Raw genomic sequence first — 23148 nt, forward strand, 5'->3', positions numbered from 1 at the left:
GTGTTAAAAAAAAAATGGTGATTTGGAAGAAAGGATGACCTTCACTCTTTCATCGTTTTCAGTTCCTCCTCCTCCTCAGGTGTTGTGGCCCCTGTGACTGGACATTAATTTAACACTTTATATGATCATTCACGGTGGAAAGAGAAGCAGGATTGGCAGAGACAGGGATATAGATGTAAGTAGACCCACTGGAGCCAGCAGGGCGCTCAGCTTTAGAATAAATTGTTTGATGTAATTTTCTCCTCGCGGGAACAGCAGGATTGGATGATGTATAATGATCCTTCTATCAAACCAGCAGCCTGGACGGCAGTTAATGGTGACTCATATACAAAGCCCAGCGGACCCTTCCACTCCTCCCCCATTCGTCCTCGTCCTGTAATTGGTCTCCTGCTGTTGCTCTCTTTACGGGTGAGACGCCCCCGTGTGGCGAGTAGGAGAAACGCGGGCACCGCGGGTGGTTTAAAAGCCCCGACTGAGGAGACGCATCCCACAGAACCGAGGAACTCTACACCGGGAAAAGTTTATCTCCAACAACTACGGGCGACTTAAAGGAGGGAGAAGACACAAAGATGGCAACTCATCCGCAGCAGCCGCCCCAACTGCACCTGGCTGAGCTCACCGCAGCGCAATTCATCGACATCTGGAAGCATTTTGATGCAGACGGTCAGTGCGCTCAAGTATCTACCAGTCCAATGACTGTGGAACCAACGGATCAATTGGTGTTTATTACTAGTTCAAATGTTATTATATGGAATATGTCTTGTTAGAAACTAAGGATTTAATTTAGTGTATATGCAAGAATTCTGAAAAATATTCAGGGAATGTGAAATGTAAAATCTTCAAAATCAGGGCAGTAATATCACAAACTGTAAGAAGATTAAGGAAATTAAACAAATAGAATATACAGTACCACTCAAAAGTGTGTCCAAACTTTTGACTGGTATATGTGATATCAGTTTTTTCCCATTTTACTTGGTTAACTCCATCTCTGTGTGTTTTTATCACTTTAAATAACTGTATATCATTTATGTTGTAACTTTATTTACTAGAAAAATGTGTCAGATGATCTGTAGAGGATAGTAAAGTGTTACAGAGAGGATGATGAAAAAGAGGGCGGAGAGAGTAAAAAAAGATCAGAAACAGTGAGACGCAGGGCTGAAAGATAAAAAGTGAGAGAGTGAAGGGGAGATGGGGGGAGGGAGTGATGTGGATGCAGAGGAGGGAGTGCAAAAGGGGTAGCAGGGTGGGGGTTGGAGGGAGAGTGAAAAGGTAAGGGATGAGAGGATGCAAAAGTGAAGGAGTGTTTTTTCCCCCCTGGATTTTGTTGGGTGGAGCTTCTGAGTATGAGAGCTTACAGTGAAGTGGAGATTGGTGTGTGTGTGTGTGTGTGTGTGTGTGTGTGTTTGTGTACTTGTACAGCTATCAGTTTGAATTTTAGACCATCGGATTGAGGACATTTTGGCTGATCCTCACTGTCACAGCCCTTCAAAGTGCTGTTTGACTTGCTCTTAGGGTTAAGGTTAGAATTAGGATCTGGTCAGGGTAATGGTTAGGGTTTAAAGATAGCCATATAAATGTGTGTGAGTGCATGCGCACTGGCATACAGCCACTTATGGGAAGAGCCTCCATTAATGCAAGTGTTGCTCAAGTAAAAGTAAATAACTATTAATGGGACAGTTCATCTTATAATCAGATTTAGGTATTTTTCCTCTGGCCTGTGGTAGTATTTATCCTTCTATATTGTTTTTTTTTTGCCTCCTCCTGAATATCATGGAACAAGTGTCACGTTCAGGCAGGACCTTTTTTTTTTTTTTCTACCAAATTGCACGCAGCCACCCTGTCACTCTGCAGAAGAAAGTGCTCGTCTTCCGATGCCAAGGGGCTCATGCATACGGCATTGCAGCAGAATATAAACATTAATGGCATCCCTCATCAGCTGAACTGTAATTTTAGCTACAGTCATGTGAAAAAGAAAAACTTCACAGGACTTTATGTGCTCCTGTGAAAAACTAAGTGCACCCTTACTGCTTTCATATGAACTAACAGGGTAAGAAGCTCCCAGGTGATTAACTGATCATCAGCAAGTGTGAGCTATAAAAGTAGACGTTTTTGCAGCTTGTTGGTCTGCAGCATTCAGGAGTGTGATAACATAATGCCACAATCTTTCCAGCTGTGGACAGCAAATTCACCCCAAGGTCAGATGGTGCAATGCTGAGAGAAATCGCAACAAACCCAAGAGCTACATCTCAGACTCTACATGTTGAGTATTTAAAAAAGGCAATTAGAAAAAGAATGAAAAAGAACATGGCGGCACAGCTTAGGTTTGCAAAGTTACAAAGTCTGAGCAAACCAGAAGGCTTGTGGAACAATGTCCTTTGAACAGATGAAACCAAAGTGGAGATGTTTGGCAACACATTTGGGGACAACTAAACACATCACATCAGCAAAAACACTTCATTGCGACTTTCGAGCACGGTGGTGGAGGGGTGATGATTTGGGCTTGTTTTGCAGCCACAGGACGTGGACACCTGCAATCACTGAGTCAACCATGAACTCCTCTGTATACCAAAATATTCTAGAGTCCAATGTGAAGCCATCTGTCCAACAGCTTAAGCTTGGCTGAAATTGGGTCATGCAACAGGACAGTGATCCCAAGCATAGCAAATCTACAACAGAATGGCTGAAAAAGAAAAGAATTAAAGTGCTGCAATGGACCAGTCAAAGTCCAGACCTCAACCCAATTGAGATGCTGTGGTGGGACCTTAAGAAAGCTGTGTCTGCAAATCTCAATGAACTAAAGCAACATTGTAAAGACAAGTGGGCCAAAAATTCTTCCACAGCAATGTGAGAGACTGATTAAGTCATACAGAAAACAATTACTTTAAGTTTTTGATGCTAAAGGGGGATCTACCAGTTATCCAACCATGGGTGAACATTGATTTTCACAGGATTATAGCTGCATACTTCTTTTGAGGATGTGGAGAGTAGAAAGAAAATTCTCAGAGCAAGGATGGTGGAATTTTTTTGAGTATCTGGGTGATGATTTCATGAAAAAAACAAGATTTTCAAATGTATTTTTGAGTTTTGAGCAACACAAGGCAAATGCTAATAAGTTCATTTAAATTTAAGAGAAGGCAGTTTAATTTCATTTTGGGATGAACTTGTTGGAAGTTGGAAGAACAAGCAGCCTTTTTTAAAATTTACTTTATTGTTTTAGTATTGTTATTGATGATTTAACATATAAGGAGCTGTTTAATGTTGTAGCTGAGCTGAGCTAATTTTTGTGTAGTTAAGTGAAATACACTGTATTGCCAGAAGTATTCATTCAGCCATCCAAATCATTGAATTCAGGTGTTCCAATCACTTCCATGGCCACAGGTGTATAAATCCAAGCACCTAGGCATGTAGAGTGCTTCTACAAACATTTGTGAAAGAATGGGTCGCTCTCAGGAGCTCAGTGGATTCCAGCGTGGTACTGTGATAGGATGTCACCTGTGCAACAAGTCCAGTCATGAAATTTCCTCGCTACTAAATATTCCATAGTCAACTGTTAGTGATATTATAACAAAGTGGAAGTGATTGGGAATGACAGCAACTCAGCCACAAAGTGGTAGGCCAAGTAAAATGACAGAGTGGGAACAGAGATGAGGACACGCACAATCCAAAAATATGAAAAACTGTGTGCTGGGCCAACAAACAAGCAAAAGCAAAAAGAAGTCCGCACACCAACAAAAGCTCCTGAGTAATAATTTAATACAAAACCATAATATGAGTAATGTTTCAGGCCACATGACAGAGTGGGGCCAGCGGATGCTGAGGTGTATAGTGTGCAGAGGCTGCCAACTTTCTGCAGAGTCAGTCACTACAGAACTCCAAACTTCATGTGGCCTTCAGATTAGCTTAAAAACAGTGCATAGAGAGCTTCATAGAATAGGTTTCCATGGCTGAGCAGTTGCATCCAAGCCTTACATCACTAAGTGCAATGCAAAGCGTCAGATACAGTGGTATAAAACACACCACAACTGGACTCTAGAGCAGTGGAGACTTGCCTCCATCTAGCAATCCGATGGATGAGTCTGGGTTTGGAGGTTGCCAGAAGAATGGTACTTGTCTGAATGCACTGTGCCAAGTGTAAAGTTTGGTGGAGGGGGGATTATGGTGTGGGGCTGTTTTTCAGGAGTTGGGCTCAGCCCCTTAGTTCCAGTGAAAGGAACTTAATACTTCAGCATAGCAAGATATTTCTGACATTTTCATGCTCCCAACTTTGTGGAAACAGTTTGGGGATTTCTCCTTCCTGTTCCAACATGACTTGAGCACCAGTGCACAAAGCAAGGTCCACAATGACATGGATGAGAAAGTTTGCAGAGTCCTGACCTAAACCCAACAGAACACCTTTTAGAGCGGAAACTGTGAGCCAGGCCTCGTCCAACATCAGTGTCTGGCCTCATAAATGCACTTCTGGAAGCATTGTCAAATCATATTAAACCCTATGGATTAAGAATAGGATGTCACTCAAGTTCATATGCATGTGAAGGCAGATGAGCCAATACTTTTGGCAAAATAGTGTATTTGCTGGCTTTTATAATCTGGGAATGAAGCTGAGATTTTTTTCAAATGAATGTTTGCTATGATTTGAAATGAAGACAGCGAATCTTCTTTTATACTATAAATGGATCAATCTGCAAACAATAATAGCTGTTATATCAGTTGCAAGGAATAAAATTAAATCAAGTTCCTCTAAAATTTTTTAAGTGGCGTTAAGTTCTCTAAAAACTGGATGTAAGGTTAGTAGCTGAGTAAATGAAATTAGTGATATTCAATCTGATATAAAGCCTGATATTTGTTTACCTGCGTGGCAGCTGAACTGTAGAAGAGTGCCATCATTGCCCCACTTTGTGTCTCGATGAGCCGATCCAGCTATGCAGATTTTCATTTTGCAACTTCAGTTGAAGGATTACTCTCTGAAGCCATTGAGAAAAAGCCATGACCTTTATTTGCCCGATAAACTCGCAGTTTGTTTTCATCAAACAGTACAGCCTGACAGTAGTGCAATATCCCACAGAGCTTTCACAAACACCCTCCTGCTGCCTTCCAACACTTTAGTTCATTTTAACCACAATTTGCCCCTAATCTAAGTTATTTTTGTGCATTAACTGTGCCTATTGAAGGAGAGGGTTAGGTGCATTTCAGGAAGGCTAAAAAGGAGTGATTATTTCTTGACTCCAAGATGGGGTGAACTGCATAAGAGAGAGAAATGTGTTGATCTCCACCTCCACAGTCTGTTTTAGTGATATGCTGGCAGCAGACTTTTGTTGAATAAAATGACATCAAAAACTTGCTTTCTTGACCACAACTGTTGGCCAGCAGGGATTGCACCATAGTATGTATTTGCCAGATGGATGCAGCCAATGAGATATTGCCTACAGGTTTGTGGACTTGTGTTTTGAGACCTCAAGTTTAGCAGTTAGATTTTCTGAAACCACATGTCAAAAGTGAGTGGTATAGCTCACTGATAAACCAATGACACTGCATTGCATGACCCAGACCCAGTGGCTCCGTTCATCTTTTGTGTAGAGTATATCTGACAGAAGAGTTGGCTTCACGGTGAATTAAACACAATGAGTGAATCAAATTTTCCTCATACAAACAAAAACACCTCATACAGCTGATATTGTAGCATGTAGTACCTCATTGATTTATCTTCACACCTAGAGGTGAAACAGTCAGTTACCCTTTCTGAGAAATCTGTTTCCCACATGACCCTTATTGTCATTTTCAGTCATTACGCGTTAAGCAGCTGAATTGTTTTCGAGGTGTCACTGAGCAATCAGCAGTTGAGCTGTGTTTTCGTTTGGGGAGAGAAAGGACTGCATCTGCTCAGTGTGCAGTGGTGTGCTCTGTGTGTCAGCTGAGATTCACATTGCAACATGAACTGTGGCAGTGAGCCCTGATGAACTGAGTGCAGTTACTTATGTATGCACAGGGTTTGGACACATGATGCACACTTCACCATTATTTGCTCATTTCCAACATCCATTCATCCATCCAGACTCCACACAGAAAGACCCAAACCCATCAGGAGGTTCAGACCAGGAACCTTCTTGCTGTGAGGCAAAACTGTACCATATTTGTTCAAATTCCAAATGCAAAATGCACTCTAAGCTTTGTAAATACTAAAATGTTTATGTCTAAAACATTGGTTCACTCAAAGCAAAGATGGTGACACAGTGAGCACCTATCAAATAAAGTGTCCAAACACTGCTGAGCAGCGAGATGGGCGCAAAGGGTGGGGTGGAGGGGGTGGGGGGGTGAGAGAGCATCAAAAAGGAAAGGAGATGAGAGGATAAGAGATTAAGAGATAAAGATGGGAGCAGAGTACATCTCTGCATTCTGTACATGTTTTATTTGAAATTACCTTTATACCAGTGTCTGTTTTTGTAACATAAAAAGCAACCCCAGCCCCCCCACCCCCCCCACCTTTGGTACAGTACACAGATGGGACTCATTCCTATGATTAAAGAGAGAATGCTGAATGTCCTTTATGCTACCCTATTATGGTGACTTGCAGGCAAACCAGCGACGTAAATTATTGTGTTAAATCATCCCAGGTCATGTGATCATCACAAGAAGCATAAACTGAGACAGAGGGACAGAATGCCCCAATAAGCATCAATCTGACCAAACATTTTCACCCTCTTAGGCAAGAAAAAGAAGCACTCATACTGCTTACACTGCAACAGCACTTGACTGTTCTTTTTCAGTATGACACTGAATCTCCACACAGCTAAATGCCAGCTTAGGATGACCTTGTTTTTGTGTAATATACCTTTTCAGTTCATCAGAGTAAGTTTCAGCTCTGTAGAGACGATATAACAGCTGGCGATCTTTTTTCCCTGTGTGGCTGTGCTCCAGGATTCGCTCAGATCATGAGCGCTGGTCACCCAGATTGTATTTAGAATTGTGCACTGATTTCAGGGATGAACCAACCAAATACAATCAGAAATGGTCAGATTGATTTTGGTACGGCTATGGCCATGTATTCGCTCCACATACACTCCTGTAAACTGTTTACTTGCTAGAGGACTTGAGACTGGACTAGCCCTCGAGATTTGGCAACTGTTCCTAAATTTAAAGAGCCCCTGGTGACCTTTAATCTCTCATTCACATTTGAGTCTTTAATCAAACTTCTGAACAGTCAACAAAGCTTGAGGCGACTTAAAAACTTCATAACATCATTTGTGCCAAACTAATTTTGCTCCTCTGGTGCGCCGCAGGAAACGGTTACATCGAAGGGAAGGAGTTAGAGAACTTCTTCAGCGAGCTGGAGAATGCTAGACGAGGAGCGGGGATGGTGAGTGTTTCTGTACATCCATCCATCCATTTTTTTCCACTTATCCAGTTCAGGGTCATGGGGGTGGGGGTGGAGTCTGTCCCAGCTGTCATTGGGCAAGAGGCAGGTCACCAGTTTATCACAGGAATAACACAAAGAGACAGACAGCCATTCACACTCACATTCACACCTACAGCCAATTTAGAATTACCAATTAACCTGACGTCTTTGGACTGTGGGAGGAACCTGGAGTACCTGGAGAGAACCTATGCAAGGGACAGGAAGAACATGCAAACTCTAGCCATAGTATTTATCTCTTGTCTTATTTGTAACAATGTTGCACTTACTGTTAGATGTTTATGTTCTTTATATATTTTAATAACCATTTTATCATCACTGTCATCTGGTGTCTCTGATTGGAGTATTTTGCACTCACAGGGATCATTGTGTGCTGAAGAATCAGAGTCATATGACCCGTGAACCGCCCATTTTATACGAGGGCGCACAGAGCCTGAGGGAGAAAGCCCAAACAGGTTATCATAATGTGATATCTGTTATCTCCACAGCCTGGCTGTGTTGAACTTCATCTATAGTGTAACGACTGAAGTTCAACCCAGCTCTGAGAGGGCAGACCTTGACTCCCATGTAAACTCAGAACTCACATATAAACTTATTTTTAGCCCTTGAAGATCATACTTGCCTGAACAGAGAGGGGAGATGTTCAGATTGTGGTGTTGATGATGATGATGATGATGATACTTTATTGATCCCACAATGGGGGATTTACAGTTAACAGAACGCCCATCCAAGAAGACAAACAAACAAACATGGGGAGATAGGTGAACTGTGGCCATGCTGCCCCCCTTCTGAAGGCACTGCAATTAAAAAGACAGAAGCAATAGTGAAAACATATAGGGATGAGTGAGGAAAAAAATCATCTCATACTTTGTATACATACACACATACACAGTATAGGGTTACAAAAACTTCTGCGATAGTGCAAAAACATATAGCATGGGAGCACTAGGGTGGGGAGGGATGGAAGGGGAGCCAGCGGAGGCGAGAGGGGGGGTTCGGTCTAAAGGCTGTCAACAAATTAATCAGTACAGTACAGTACAGGACAGGGCTGACTCAAACTCCCCTCCTCAGGTAACAGTTCTGATGTAGAGTTCATCAGCAGATAGGTCAGGGAGATCAGTCCAACACAGGTCAGAAGAAGACAGGACAGCGGGGGCATAGAGCATCTATTTACAAGACATCCCAGAGACAATTTGATAGGAGGCAGTCCAAGGCCACCAGGGAGCCAAATTTCTGATTCTACGACTTGTTTTGCTACAGACTGTACTGATTAATTTGTTGACAGCCTTTAGTCTTTCTGGCACCTCTCTGTGGCGAAAAAAAATCCAATTATCCGAATCTTCTTGGTTCATTCCTTCACCGTGCAGAAACAGATCATCTCCAACATCTCCAAGATCTTACCCCTCCGAATCAGCTCCAGATATACAGAGTCTGAGTTTGAGTCTGTACCTTCCTTCATTCCCGTCATAAGCAGCCTTACCAAGGCCCAGACAGCTGCCTAGTCTTCCTGAATTGCAACAACAAGCCAGGTATCTCCAGGTCCAATTCGGAGAAACCCCAGTGTCAATAAGCCGAATGTGTGTGTCCTCCATTGACAATATGGCCAGGCATGTCATCTTCCACACCACACAGGAATCCATAACGTAGCCAGCTGGAATGTCAATTAATAAGAGGGAATAGGGTTCTCCTTCCCCCAATCTCCTCATGGTGAAAATTTGATCCAAACAATGGCACTGAGAGACCAGCTGACCAGATCCATAATTATAAATTCCAGTTTGGAAGTTGTGTGAAGAGAGGCTCTAAAGCCACAAAGCAGCAAATCAGGGTAAAAAAGAAGGGTTGGGGAGAGAAGAAAAGCGTGGCCATCTCCACTGAGAACTGAAGAGAGAGAGAAAACAACATATTTTTGTGTTTTTCTGTTGTTTTGTTTTTTCTGCCCATTACTAAGCCTTGCTGTATGTGGTGTGTAAGTATAATCTCTCATATATTTCACATATTTTGATAAGTGTAATTTGATGTGTTTGCAGGATCCCTCGCACGCTGCATTCAAAGAAAAGATGAAAGAGTTCATGGCCAACTTTGACAAGAATTCTGATGGGAGAATTGAGATGTCAGAGGTGAGGACAGTTTACCAGCTGCAGCCTCTCAGGTGTCCTCTGGTGGTCTCACTTAGACACATTTTATAGCATCTACATTTTAAATGCTTCCTGCTTTATAATTCCATGCCATAAACATGAAATATATGAAATTTGGTTAATAATTCTCCCATCTCTTCATGTATCGCTCTGCAGTTGGCTCAGATTCTGCCCACAGAATAAAACTTTCTGATCTGTTTCAGAGAGTTTGTTGGATCCATTTCTGAATTCATGGCTGTAAGTTGGCAAACATACACATCTGCGTGGCTCACTTTGATTGCTGACATGCAGCAAGTACTCTTATATAACCCTACACATTTGGTCAGCCAAGCTCACATGCCGAACCCATTCTGTTTAATGAGTGTGAAGAATTAGCCTCCTTCCTTCTGTGCTTCATTTGAAGTCCAATATTTTGGAGGGAAAGTTGCTCACTGACTGACAAATCTTAGTGAGCTGTGAAATTTTCTCACAATCGCCTCAAGTCAGTGTCCCATTACAGCCTGTCCCGTGGGACATCCAATCAGCTGTCTCACATTACCTTTTATTTTCCTGCCAAGTTAGGACACCTGTTTCACGTGGGGACAGTCCAGTGTGGGTGTAAATTGTTCATTTGAAGCCTGTATACTCAGAAAATGTTTGATATAGTACTGAAAACTCCTGCGTTTGAGATCTAGGTCACACTCAGCCCTGACAGCAGAATGACATCACTGATGCGCATAAATTCTCTTTGGTCGTTTTGATGAATAGCTGAAATGTGAAACTCTAAATAAACTCAAATTAAAGTTCCTAATGTCTATAAAGTAGGATTGTACGAGTAAACAGTTATCAGATTACTTTAAGCCTAAGAAGCATCTAAGTATCAACTATGATAGATTAATTACATTAAAGGAGTTTTTCCAAAGATATTTAATACCTTGTGGATAATAAAGTACAGATCTCTTGTTTGAGAGAAAAACATCTGATCCACTGAAATTGTAAATAAACTGTACAAACATGCACTTGTCGTGCTCTGCTTAGGAGAGTTTTCAGTGGTGTGATGTTCAGGCTGTTCTGCGTGTTAAAGCTATTCTCAGATAGCCATACATTATGAATGGCGTGCAGCTTTCTGCAGGGGAAACGCAGTGAGTGCTGGAGGACTTTTATATATCCATCTTTGATAAGCTCTTTGACAAAGTCAACATTTACATAGTGTTTGTTTTTACTGTAGTCTGTATTAGCGTGTAAGGATTTTATTTATTTTTTACTGTCACTGCGGTTAAAGATGATACGTGTTTTCTAAAAAACATTACTCTCATCCTGCAGGCCTGGCGGAAGTATGATACTGACCGCAGTGGATACATTGAATCGAATGAGCTGAAGGTAAAACATCGAAGCTCGCAGTTAAGCTAATTAATGTAGCATCATAATACGATTGTACGGTTTTGTATGTGCATTTTGACATTTAGAAATTTTCTTTGCAAACATTTTCTTCAGACTGCAGGTAAACGCGGCCCAGTGTTGGTCATGTGTGATCTGCTTTTCCACGACATTTAGAACAGGACAAATCACAGCTGATCTTTTAAGTTATGATCTGGACTTTGTAATCCTAGATCAGATTCAGTGGCTCGAACTCTGCATGCAGGCACACTTTGTTACATCCACCAAAAGCGATAGTCCAAACTTATCATCTGCTCATGAATTCACTGACCTACACAACACATGTAAATAGAAATGAAACAGTAAAAGATGACATCAGCAGCCTCTGAAGTCATCTGTGTAGTACATCCAGATCGATCACTAAGGCTTGCAGTATGAACATACATCACTTCTGCCCTATTCAATCTTAAAATGCCCCTACCTATGAAAATAACTGTGCCCGTAATTTGCATAGACACACCAGTATGTAATACATTTTCAGAAAATCTTTTGACTCATCTATATTTATACATCATTTTCCTTTCATAACAAAAAGGCAGCACTAATTAGATAATATATGGATATGTGAATGCCTGTACAGCTGTAACCGTAAACAAATCCGTCCTTGATTGAGATAATTAGTTTCTGTCTGTCACTCTTTTAGTGGAATCAGTGCTACTGATTGAACTACTCTGAACCTGCACGTGCCCATGACACGCTCTGTTAAAAATCCTGCCATGTGAAAAACAAAACCACAACTTGAAAACAAAAACACTCAGCTTGCTCATCTGATCACTGACTGAGGTAGTTATTTTGTTCTCGCTTCAGGGTTTCCTGTCAGACCTGCTAAAGAAGGCGAACAGAAACTACGAAGACAAGAAGCTCAATGAGTACACGCAGACGATTGTGAGTGCCATGAGGCAAAACTTGGAAACATGGCAGCCCATTAACAGAGTGGGCTGAACTGCTGCATTTAAGCTCCCTAAAATAGATAACATGTGATACATTACTCTGATGAATTCCGTGTTAATTTTCTTTCTGTGTAGCTAAATATGTTTGATCTTAATGGTGATGGTAAGCTGGGCCTCTCAGAGATGGCCAGGTGAGTGCCATTTACATTTTACTTGATTGTCAGGAACATTTTTAAAACTTTTCTTCAAGGACACTCTATTGACATCTCTGTCTTTGTCCACAGGCTCTTGCCAGTCCAGGAAAATTTCCTGCTGAAGTTTCAGGTAAGATTATGCTTACAAGCAACAAGAGACTGCTCCTTCAAATCCAGTCTGTTCCTTTTGATGTTGAGAAGTCAGAAACAGAAGACTGAAGAGAGCTCTGGAGATTCTGAGCAGAGGGGCTTTTGATATGATTTTCGAATGATACGATAATTAAAAGTCAAATAAATCTAATTAATCTAATTTGTTTTTGTTTGTCCAAATTTATTTAGGACTGTACTTTGTAGTTTCACATGGACTGTCTATGTCCAGGCTGAAATAAAGTTAGCTTATCATTTACTTGTTTCAGGTACACTGATCAGCCACAACATTAAAACTACCTGTGTTATATTGTCCAAGCTCCCCTCCTACTGCCCAAACCGCTCCATGTTTTCTGGACGATTTACATGAAGACTCTGTGATTGATTGGGATCTTGTAACCATGGGTAGTCATGAACGAGAGGAGTCAATTATTCAATACCCAGAGGCAATCCAGCCACACAAATGAGACCAAAGGGGGACAAAAAAAACAGGACAAGCAACAGGGTCAGGAACAGTCATGTGAAAAAGAGAGTTTTCAGAGGACACTGTGCGCTCCTGTGAAAAAAAAAAAGTACACCCTAATTGCTTCCATTAAGAAGCAGGCAGGTGCTGCTAATCAAATGCACTTGATTAACTGATCATCAGCAAGTGTGGGCACTTCTGTGACAGGAGAGCATTCAGGTGTGTGCTAACACAATACCACAAACATCCCAGCAGATTCACCCCAAGACCAGACTGTGCAATGCTCAGTGAAATTGCAAAAAACCCAAGAACTACATCTCAGATTCTACAGGGCACAATTTTGCATGACAGTACAATTAGAAACAGACGGAGCAAGTATGGCTTTGGAAGGGTTGCCAGGAGAAAGCCTCTTTTCTCTAAAAAGAACATGGCATTGTGGCTTCTGGAAAAATGTCCTTTGGACAGACAAGACATGCTTGGTGAACACCAACTCATACCAACTGTGAAGCACGGTGGTGGAGGGGTGATGACTCAAGCTTGTTTTGCAGCCACAGGACCTTGACAACTTGCAGACATTAAGTCAGCCATGAACTCCACTGTATATCCTCTGTATTCTAGAGTCAAATGTGAGGCCATCTGTATGACAGCTAAAGTTTGGCCGAACTTGAATCATGCAACAGGACAATGATCTTAAGCACAACAGCAAATCTACAACAGAATGGCTGAAAAAAAAAAACTCAGATTTTCCAATCTGACTGAAATGTTGTGGTGGGACCTTAAGTAAGCCATGCATGACAAGCAGAGAGACAGGAAATGGGGGAAAGACATCTGGAAGACATGCGGGCAAACTGGCGAAAGGCCGGGACCCGAACCCGCGCTGACCACATGCATGTGGTCACTGGCTTCACCACCAAGCCACCTAGAACTTGACCTTTTGAATGCGTTTGTACTGTTGGTGCCTTTTGGAGCATTTTTTATGTAATTATCTGACAGATAATATGGCATTCTGTGTGACCAACCTGTACAGTGTCTGTTACTTAGTGTCTATGTCAAGGTATATAACCTGTACAAGTTATGGAGCTATCTAATCAAGCATATAGGTGTTAACTGATAACACCATCCGTCTGCCTTAATGTGATCACTTCTGGCTCCAAAACAAACCAAACAGGGAAATGGCAAGAACGCAGAAACCATTCGGTAATGTCACAGTGGCTGTGTCCATCTTGTATATACAATCTGTATTAGGTGAGTGGTAAAATGGCCAAGTAATATCCACAGGACTACCGAGAGGCAAGGTTTCCCAGTATACCACTGGATTGTAAAGAGGGCATCAGTGTTATTCACTCCATTGCCAGTAGTTCTAATGTTGTGGCTGCCTAATGCCTAATGCATGCATCATGTATCAGCTTCCGTTCTACATATATATCCTACGTGTATTATGTCATGATATGTACCTGCTGACTTGTGAGAGCAGATCTGCAGTTCCTTTCGGACAAAGGATTAGTCTGTCTGCTGAGGATTAACTCAACCCTAGTCGCAGTTATCATAATCTGCATGATTAATATCAGTTCTGGATCTGGCGGGGCTTTTACCGCTCTCTAGAAATATCCATCAATTTCTAACAAATTTCACTCCTTTCTGTTTTTCTCTTGCTCACAGGGTATCAGACTCACGGTGAAAGAATTTGACTCAATCTTCACGTTCTACGATCAGGTGAAAAGAGCATGCTCCTCAGTTTGTGCTGTCATACTTTCTATTCTCTTTTATATTCTCTTCCTGTGTATTATGCATGGTGTGTGGTACCTGAACAAATGTCTCCAGCTGGGCTAGCAGCTTTGTGAAGCTGTACTGGAGTTGGTTACTTAGATCAGAGAGCTAGCACCCTTATACAACTGACTTTGAATATCTTACATAGTCAAATGGTTGTTGATATTTTTTCACTCTCAACTTCAGATGTCAACCTTGTGGGAACAGGAGTGGAAAACTCCTCCAGCTTTGGGGATAGCCACTCTAGTCACATTTCCCTGCAGGGATTCATAAAATTGTTGTGCTTTGATTATCCTATCAAGTATTTGATCAATGATTGTTTATCAACTACTTTATAAACAGATAAATTGGGTCAGACCTAGGACACGCTGGGGAGATTATGTCTCTGCTGGCTCAGGAGCGTGTCTGCGTTGCCCTGGAAGAGCCGGAGGCTGTGACCTGAGATAAGAGGGTCTGGGCATCCCTGCAACTTGGGGCCAGATCAGTGGTATAAAGTGAATGAATGGATAGTTTTTAGTCCTGCTATCATCATGGATTTAAGAATGGGAATTTCAGTCTTTTGGTCCAGTTTGGAACAAACAATAAAAAAAAAACCTAATGAATATTTATATGTATTTTAATTTTCTGCACAGGAAAAATCCCAGTGACTGTGATGACTCCTGGGCGTTTCTTCTAGCGCTGCCATAAAGTTGGCATTAAGAGTGCCAGCCCCTCTATTATCCATGTCAATTATTCCCATTCACTTAAAGATATTGGGTGAAATAAAACAGGTTAAAAGAGGTAGAATACTCCAAATTTTTGTAACTACTTAATAAAGTTAGGATTTGTAATTATGTGAGCTAGCCTGAGATCATCAGCCAGGCAAGCATCTCATCACGAGCAGTGCTGATCATCAAACACCACATGGCTACAGAAGTGTTACTTCTTCTAACTTTCACACACACTGTGCAGATGTCTCTCATCATCACACCAGCATCAGTCATGCTAGCCAGCTGAACCTAAACTTAACACATTATAATGACAACGCTGCTAACTTAACACTCACTTAACAATGTGTTGGCATTCTGATTTTGCATGGCCCATTGCTTTGAGGAGAATCTTCTTTTTTTTTGTCTGTATAATTCCGACCATCTTGTCTTCTCCACCAGGATGGTAATGGATATATTGATGAGCAGGAGCTCGATGCTCTGCTGAAGGACCTCTGTGACAAGAACAAAATGGTAATGAATAGTCAGCCTATCGATTGATCAGTTCAGGTTACTTTTCTACTTGCCGAATATAGAACAGAGATGAGATAGATGCCTGAGATGCTTCTGCAATGTACAACCCCATTTCAAAAAAAAAGTTAGGACACTGTGTAAAATGTACATAAAAGCAGAATGCAAAATCTCCCAAACCCATATTTTATTCACAGTAGAACATATAAAGCATGCAAAATGTTTAAACTGAAACATTTTATTTTTTCATGAAAAATATTAGCTAATTTTGAAGTTGATGGTAGCAACACGTCTCAAAAAAGTTAGGATGGGGGCGACAAAAGGCTGGAAAATTAAGTGGCACTAAAAAGAACATTTTGCAACTAATTTGATTAATTGGGAACAGGTCAGTAACATGACTGAGTATAAAAAGAGTTTCTTAGAAATAAAGATGGGCAGCGGTTTACCAGTCTACAAAACACTGCATCGACAAAGTGTAACGGTTTCAGAATAATCTTCCTCAGTGTAAAATTACAAAAACTTTGAATGTCTCTTTGTCTACAGTCTACAGTACATAATATCATGATCCAGAGAATCTGTAGAAATCTCTGTGCAATCTGAAAATCACTATTGGATGCCTGAACTAAAGAGGAAAGAGAGCTTCCAGCTTGTTATCAGCTCTCAGTTCAAAATCCTGCACCTCTGATGGGTTGGGAGTGCCTCAGGGCCTATGGAACAGGCAGCCTGCACATCTGGAAATGCACCATCAATGCTGTTACAGGTTTTAGAGTGACATATACTCCCATCCAGATGATGTCCTTTTCAGGGAAGGTCTTGCATATTTCAGCAAGACAATGGTAAACCACATACTGCATCTATTACAACAGCATAACCTCCCTCTCCCAAAGGTCCAGCAGCTGCTCTCCTCAGTTCCCAGTTGTTTACATACTCTTGTTGAAAGAAGAGGGGATGGTGCACAGTGGTAAACATGGCCTTGTCACAACTTTTTTGAGGCGTGTTGCTGGCATTGAATTCAAAATGGTTGTATTTTTAAAACTGGTACATTTTCTCATTTGATATTTTCTATGTTCTATTGTGAATAAAATATGAAATTATGAGATTTTCAAATTCTGCTTTTATTTATATTTTACACAGCGTCCCAACTTTTTGGGATTTGAGGTTGTTCAGTGTACTTGTAGGCCACTTTGTGTCCACTGACTCAAAGTGTGCTCATGTCATTTATGGCAGGACGTGGACTCAACTGGACTGGAGGATTACAAGAAGAGCATCATGGCTTTAGCAGATGGAGGGAAACTGTACCGCACTGAGATGGAGATCGTCCTCTGCCGGGACTCCATGCTGTGACCCCTCTGCCCATCCTCCCCCACTGCCTCCTCCTTCCTACCTCCTGATGTAATCTGCTGCATGTGTGACCCTTAACCTCGCTTACAGCACTTAGAGTGAAGACAAAAATGCTCCTGAAAGCACAGTGTACTGCAGCCCTGCTGTTTAGTCTTTGTACCACTCAGTTTCTTCATCTTTTTTTTTTAACATGCAAATGAATAGTGACACAGTTTTAGCAGTGATTACAGGAATATATTGTGTATTTATTTATTTATTTGATGTCCTGTTTTTGATATGCGTTTGTATTTTTAATTAATTTCTGTCTATACATTTTCCTCTCCTGTTGACTTCAAGCTGAATGCTTCTGTTGCATCTGTTTACTTGTTTCAAAATCATTTATTATGAGCTTGTTTTATTTGACGAGGCTTGTACTGTTTTACTAAAGATATTACTGAAAGAATGAATAAATATAACAGGACAGCCCTTGTCCCAGTCATTCACTTGCATTAAAAAAAAAAGTCCCACCAGCACATAAATACTGTTTTTGTTACACCTCAGCTATCAGGGGGATCATTTCCACTGTGCCACAGCTGCTGCATTAAGATGTTTATGTAGTCTGTTCTCAGTCTTAGTGTTGCATGGTAGATGCCCAGAGCTAGAGTGTTTTCTCCAGAGTACTCACCTTCACTTTCTAATCTCCTGGTACCAGAAAGTGTGATGTTGAAAGAGCTTGTGCTGCTCCATTTTTTATAAAGGAGAGTCTCAGAAGCACTACTCTGAGATGAAGTCAGCAGAGAAAGAGGAGCCGGAAGACGAACGACCAAAAAAAAGCAGTAAGGGATGAACAGCTCACTCTTCCTAACATGGATACAGTAAAATATAAGCAATCGTTTGCGATGTTAGATAATTGAAATAAAATCTCCGACACAAAATGATCTGCCTATGTTTCTTCTAGATTATATGTGAATTAGTTCACCAACAATCGAATAATGTGAGGAAGAAGGCTCCAAAAGATGCAGTTACACATTACTGATATTGTCATTTTGACAATTTTCGGCTGCTTTCTATTTGAGAGGAGAGTCAACACACCCCCATACTTCAGCACAATGGAACAGTCTACCTTCCATCAATTAATCATCAGCTCTTTCATCTTTAATTAAACTCACTATCTTTAAAGCACACCATGACTGCTACACACACACTCTCAAAAAGTACAGCGCTCACCTCCTAACAGCAAATCTTGATTGTTGAATACATACACACACGCACACACACGCGCACACACACACACACACACACACACACACACACACACACACACACACACACACACACACACACACACACACACACACACACACACAGATACATGCATAACGCCCACAAAAGAGCACAGAGTGAAAAACTGGGCTGCAGCCCGAGCTGTTAACTGCTGACAACAAGGAAAACCAGAGTTATATCCGCTCTGATTCCCTCACACTCATCAGTCCCACTCGGCAAGAGGAAGGAGACAAGCAGATGAGATCCCTGTCTATATTATTCGCACGCACGCACGCACGCACGCACGCACGCACACACACACTCACACACACACACACACACACACGCACACACTGGTCTTGAGTTTAAAGGCAAACACTGTTTTCCATCATATGTTTTCTCTATTGTTTTTTTATGCGATGGGCAAATTATGTTTGCTGTAAAACATTTTGCTGTAGTTCCGTCTGTGGGAAACCCATCTAGAGACAGCAGGCATTTCTTTTTCACATGACTTATTCCATCTTTATCCTCTTTATTTCCTGTTTTACATCATACACTGTATTCTTCAACCTTTTGTTTGGGATGCATTTTTAATTCCTCCTAGCTATTTAGTTGGACCTGATAAGTCTAAAAACTAAGCATCAAGTATTTTCTTAATGTATGGCCTCATATGGGTCAATGGGTTTATTTATTATTTTTTTATTATTTTATTTTTGCCTCCTGGATCATGTATTTCAGGCATATCCAACTGGGAGGAGACCCGGGGGAAGGCCCAGGACACACTAAAGAGATTATGTCTCCAAGCTGGCTTGGGAACTTCTCAATGTCTTCCCAGCGTCATTGGGATGTAAAATAAAATCTTCTGAAGTCAAAAGAAGAGCTGTCGGTGGCTCGGGGGACAGAGGTCACGGCTTCAATTGCTGCACCCATCACTCTGACCCAGCTACCTAGTGGGAAGTGGATGGGTGGGAAATTGTATTTTACATCTTATTATTGGTGCTGCGGAGATTTTGAGATGTACATTAGTTTGATTTGTGCAGATTTCATGCTGCCTGTGAAAATCTGTGCAAACTTTTAAAGCTTTTCATCTTTATTGTCTGTCTCTTAAATCATTGTTTCAGTGTGTCTCTCAAATGCACGCTGAAACAAAAATCCCTTTTTTTGAGTATCCTGTTTTAAAATGTCTACCTGCACATTTGAGGTTACACTATTATTACAGAATAATTCAAAAGCAATAATGATGTGTGAACTTCAAGGTAGAACATTATGTTCATTGCAGCTGGATGGCCATGAGGTGCACAATAACTGTCATCCAGGCTTATTTACATATTAAAATTCAAGGAAATATTGTTAAGGACCCATGTTCCCCACAGGTGTTTCATTTATTCTGCTTTATGAGCCCTCTACTTAGATTAACAATGACTGGAGCAAAGCTGGGAATTGAAGGAGCTCTAAAAGCCTTGTTAGGAAACCTCTGTAACACCAATGTGATTGCCAGAAGTATAAAGATATTTTTATGCTTATATCTGCTTATTCTGTCCCATGACAGGCTGATGACCTGTCCAGGGTGTACCCTGCCTCTCACACTATGGCAGCAGGTAACCTCACAGGCAGCACAGAAGAGAAAATGAAGAGGTGTGAAACAAAAAGGAAAAATGGGTCATTTATAAGCTATAGAAATCAAAACAGACCACATTTATCCTACATAATGTTCAAATCTCAGCTAAGCTGTGAAACATCACTCAGCATTACAGTCAGTAACAGGCCTCTCTCATCAGTGCTTCCTTTATGCTTTCCTGATGCTTTTCCATTTTAATGCTTCTTTCCACTTTGATCTGTTTACTTCACAGTTCTTCTGCCTCCTTCTTCTCCTCATCACTTAAACTTCCTTCAGCTCACTGGTTTAAGCACAAATGTAGGATGACTTCAATGCTGCTAGGATTCACTAACTCTTGAGAAATACTTAAGCATTTTCCCATATCATATTTATATTACTTGAGCTTAAACTTGGAAAACATATGGTGCGATCACTGGTGTTGAACCTCCAGCTACAATCTATTCCTGATCAAACCCCAGAATGTGACTAAACAAACACTGAAAGCTGTATTGTGTTCTGTCCCTCTCTCTAATGTGGGTTTGCTGGAAATATCCATATCTCCTTTGCACACTGGCAATCCCACATTTAGGCCAAGAAGACGTCCTGTTCTGTCACTCTGTTGGCGTGCCAGTGGAAGCTGCTGTTGTTTGTCAAGTTGCAGAAGAACGTTTTATGGCCTTCCAGGCTTTGTTGTGTGATGTTCTTCCAGGTTGCTCTTTCCTTCCACACAGACTGAGTGAAAGCGAGGTTGTTGTTCTTGCAAACTTGTTTGACTCTTGAAGAAAATAAGCATGACTGACATCTTCATGTAGAGCAGCACTGACTGCAGAAGCCCCTTAACATCAAGCTGCGGCTCATTTATGCACGCTGAATGATTAGAGGGAGAGAAAAATATATATATACAGAAAAGGACGCTGAATCAAAAATTTGAGTGACTGAATGTTAATATGGATGCAAAGATTAATGCAATGTGTCTTTAACAGCTGGAGTCTCAGTTTAAATTCTTAGTCTTCCTGTTATCTGTTAGGTTAGACGAGTTATTCCGTTCACAGGACCCGTGTCAACATTGTGAGGTGCTGGCAGTTCTGGGTGGTTGGTTAGGGTCTTTCTGTGTGGAGTTTACTGGTGATTCTGTTATTGGCTGTGAGTGTGGATATGAACACAATTGATTGTGGACCGGCAACTGCAAGGTGTGCCCTGCTTCTTCCCCAGTGTCAGCTCCAACACCCTCACAGCCCTGGTTGGATAAAAGATTAAGAAAATAGCTGAATAGAATTTTGGCTGGTATAAACACACACACACACACACACACACACACACACACACACACACACACACACACACACACACACACACACACACACACACACACACACACACACACAAGTTGAAGTGTAGAAGGTCTCCATCTAGTGGGAAGTACCTGTGCATGGACACAGTTAATGGCAATTCTTAATTCTACTTCCCTTAAAAAAAAAAAAATCATAATCTTCTGCCGTGTTTTAAACAGAGTCATGCACTTGATTTTCATTGTAATGGGTGCTGTTAAAATCTGATGAAACTCAATCTTGTAAGATCAGAAGATCAAGATTACCATGGTAAAGATGCTTAGCGCAGCTAAAAAAAAGACAGTTTAAGGATGGGGTGATACACTGCTTATTGTGTTATATTGCCCTCAAGCGGACTATCAAGAAATTGCAGAATGCTGTTCAACCAGCTATGCTGTATCTAAACAGCGAACAAACTGTTTATTAAGTATAATGCTTGCGGAAAAAAAAAAAAAAGGGAATACAAAATCATCACAGTATAACACAAAGTCAGTTAAATTTCAAGGATATCTGTTTGTCCAGTTAGGAAGCAAAACCACTGTGAATCCATTTCAACTGCTTTTGTGCAGAAGAAAGTGACAAGAGGTGCACTGGAGCAGCAACAGCAAGACAACCACCAAATAGGGATGATTCAGCAGGTGCTGGTCACAGACCATTGAGCTCTCCTTATCCTTTCCTCGCTGATTTTTCTTTAGTTTTGCTTTTTGTTAAAGGAGCAAAAGTTGTGATTTGAAAATGCAAACCAGTTTTAATGTTTAAGCAGCAATGTTGATTTCAAACCCACAGTATACCTCTGTATTCTACTTGTGCTTCATTTTTATACCTGTTTCATATTTTTATATACGGCTCCCTTTTCTCACCTCTGGACAGGTGTTGTAAATTAGCTGCTGTGCATGCGGTGCTTGTGCATAACTGCATGTTGCAGTGCCAGTGTTATTATGCCCCTGTCAAATAAATCGAATGAAATCAAATCAATTCCACTGAGAACTCGGTGACTTAAAAGACATAAAGCTCCTCTATTTGAGTCAGATGGCTTTTATCCTGCAGATGTTATGTAATTTAAAATAAGCTTGCACTGCCATAGTGTGGATTTCTGTGTGTGTATAGTGTCCCCCTCCCTCCTTTACTGACCTCTCCATGCCACACTAGTCTAGGGATTAACTCTCAGATTATAATGTCAGGTCTTCAACATGTATCAGCTGAGCTGACTTTCTGTATATAGCTGAGCTGTATCACAGATGTTATAGAAGAGAGCCATGTCAACCCATGAGAACCCTGAATTGAAATCTCTTTGCACAACGCTTTTTAAAAACTTCTTCTGGAGCAAAGTCAGCAAACCTTCAAAGTGTTTTTTTTTTTTTTTTAAATCAAATTTAATCAGGAGGAACTGTGGTACTGCATGAGGAAGTCAGGAGTGGCAAAATGTGTGAGGGTGGTGCAAGACATGAATGAGGACAGAGACACAGCGGTGAAGTGTGCAGTAGGAGTGACAGACGGGTTCAAGGTGAGGGTGAGATTACACCAGGGATCTACTCTGGTGATAGGTTTTGAAAGTTTCCAATAAATAATAAATATTTGCATGATAGACTATAGTATCTTCTTGTTCTTTCAGCTTCTCCGTTCAGGAGTCACCACAGTGGATCACCTGCCTCCATCTCACCCTATCCCCAGCATCCTCCTCTGTCACACCAAACCTCTGCATGTCCTCCTTCACTACATCCATGAACCTCCTCTCTGGTCTTCTTCTTTTCCTCCTGCCTGGCAGCTCCAAATTCAACATCCTTTGTCCAATATATCCACTATCCCTCCTCTGCACATGTCCAAACCATCTCAGCCTCACCTCTCTAACTCTGTCTCCAAACTGCTCAGCCTGAGCTGTCCCTCTGATGTACTCATTTCTAATCCTGTCCATTCTGGTTACTCCCAGTGAAGATCTTAACATCTTCAGCTCTGCATCCTCTTTTTGTCAGTGCCACCATCTCCAAACCATACATCATAGCAGG

General features: G+C 41.3%; 1 protein-coding gene across 1 annotated transcript; it reads left to right on the plus strand.

Moving 5' to 3' along the window:
• The first annotated feature begins 447 nt into the window (after positions 1–447).
• LOC115773633 (calretinin) lies at positions 448–17442 on the plus strand. The gene is given in 11 exon segments (XM_030720480.1): positions 448–663; positions 7275–7351; positions 9436–9525; positions 9700–9780; positions 10846–10902; positions 11767–11844; positions 11985–12040; positions 12134–12173; positions 14313–14366; positions 15569–15640; positions 16865–17442. Coding segments are annotated over 11 exon segments (816 nt in total). The 5' UTR covers positions 448–569; the 3' UTR covers positions 16982–17442.
• Positions 17443–23148: the final 5706 nt, after the last annotated feature.

The sequence above is a fragment of the Archocentrus centrarchus genome, chromosome 3 (assembly GCF_007364275.1).
Source record: "Archocentrus centrarchus isolate MPI-CPG fArcCen1 chromosome 3, fArcCen1, whole genome shotgun sequence".
Classification (NCBI taxonomy): domain Eukaryota; kingdom Metazoa; phylum Chordata; class Actinopteri; order Cichliformes; family Cichlidae; genus Archocentrus; species Archocentrus centrarchus.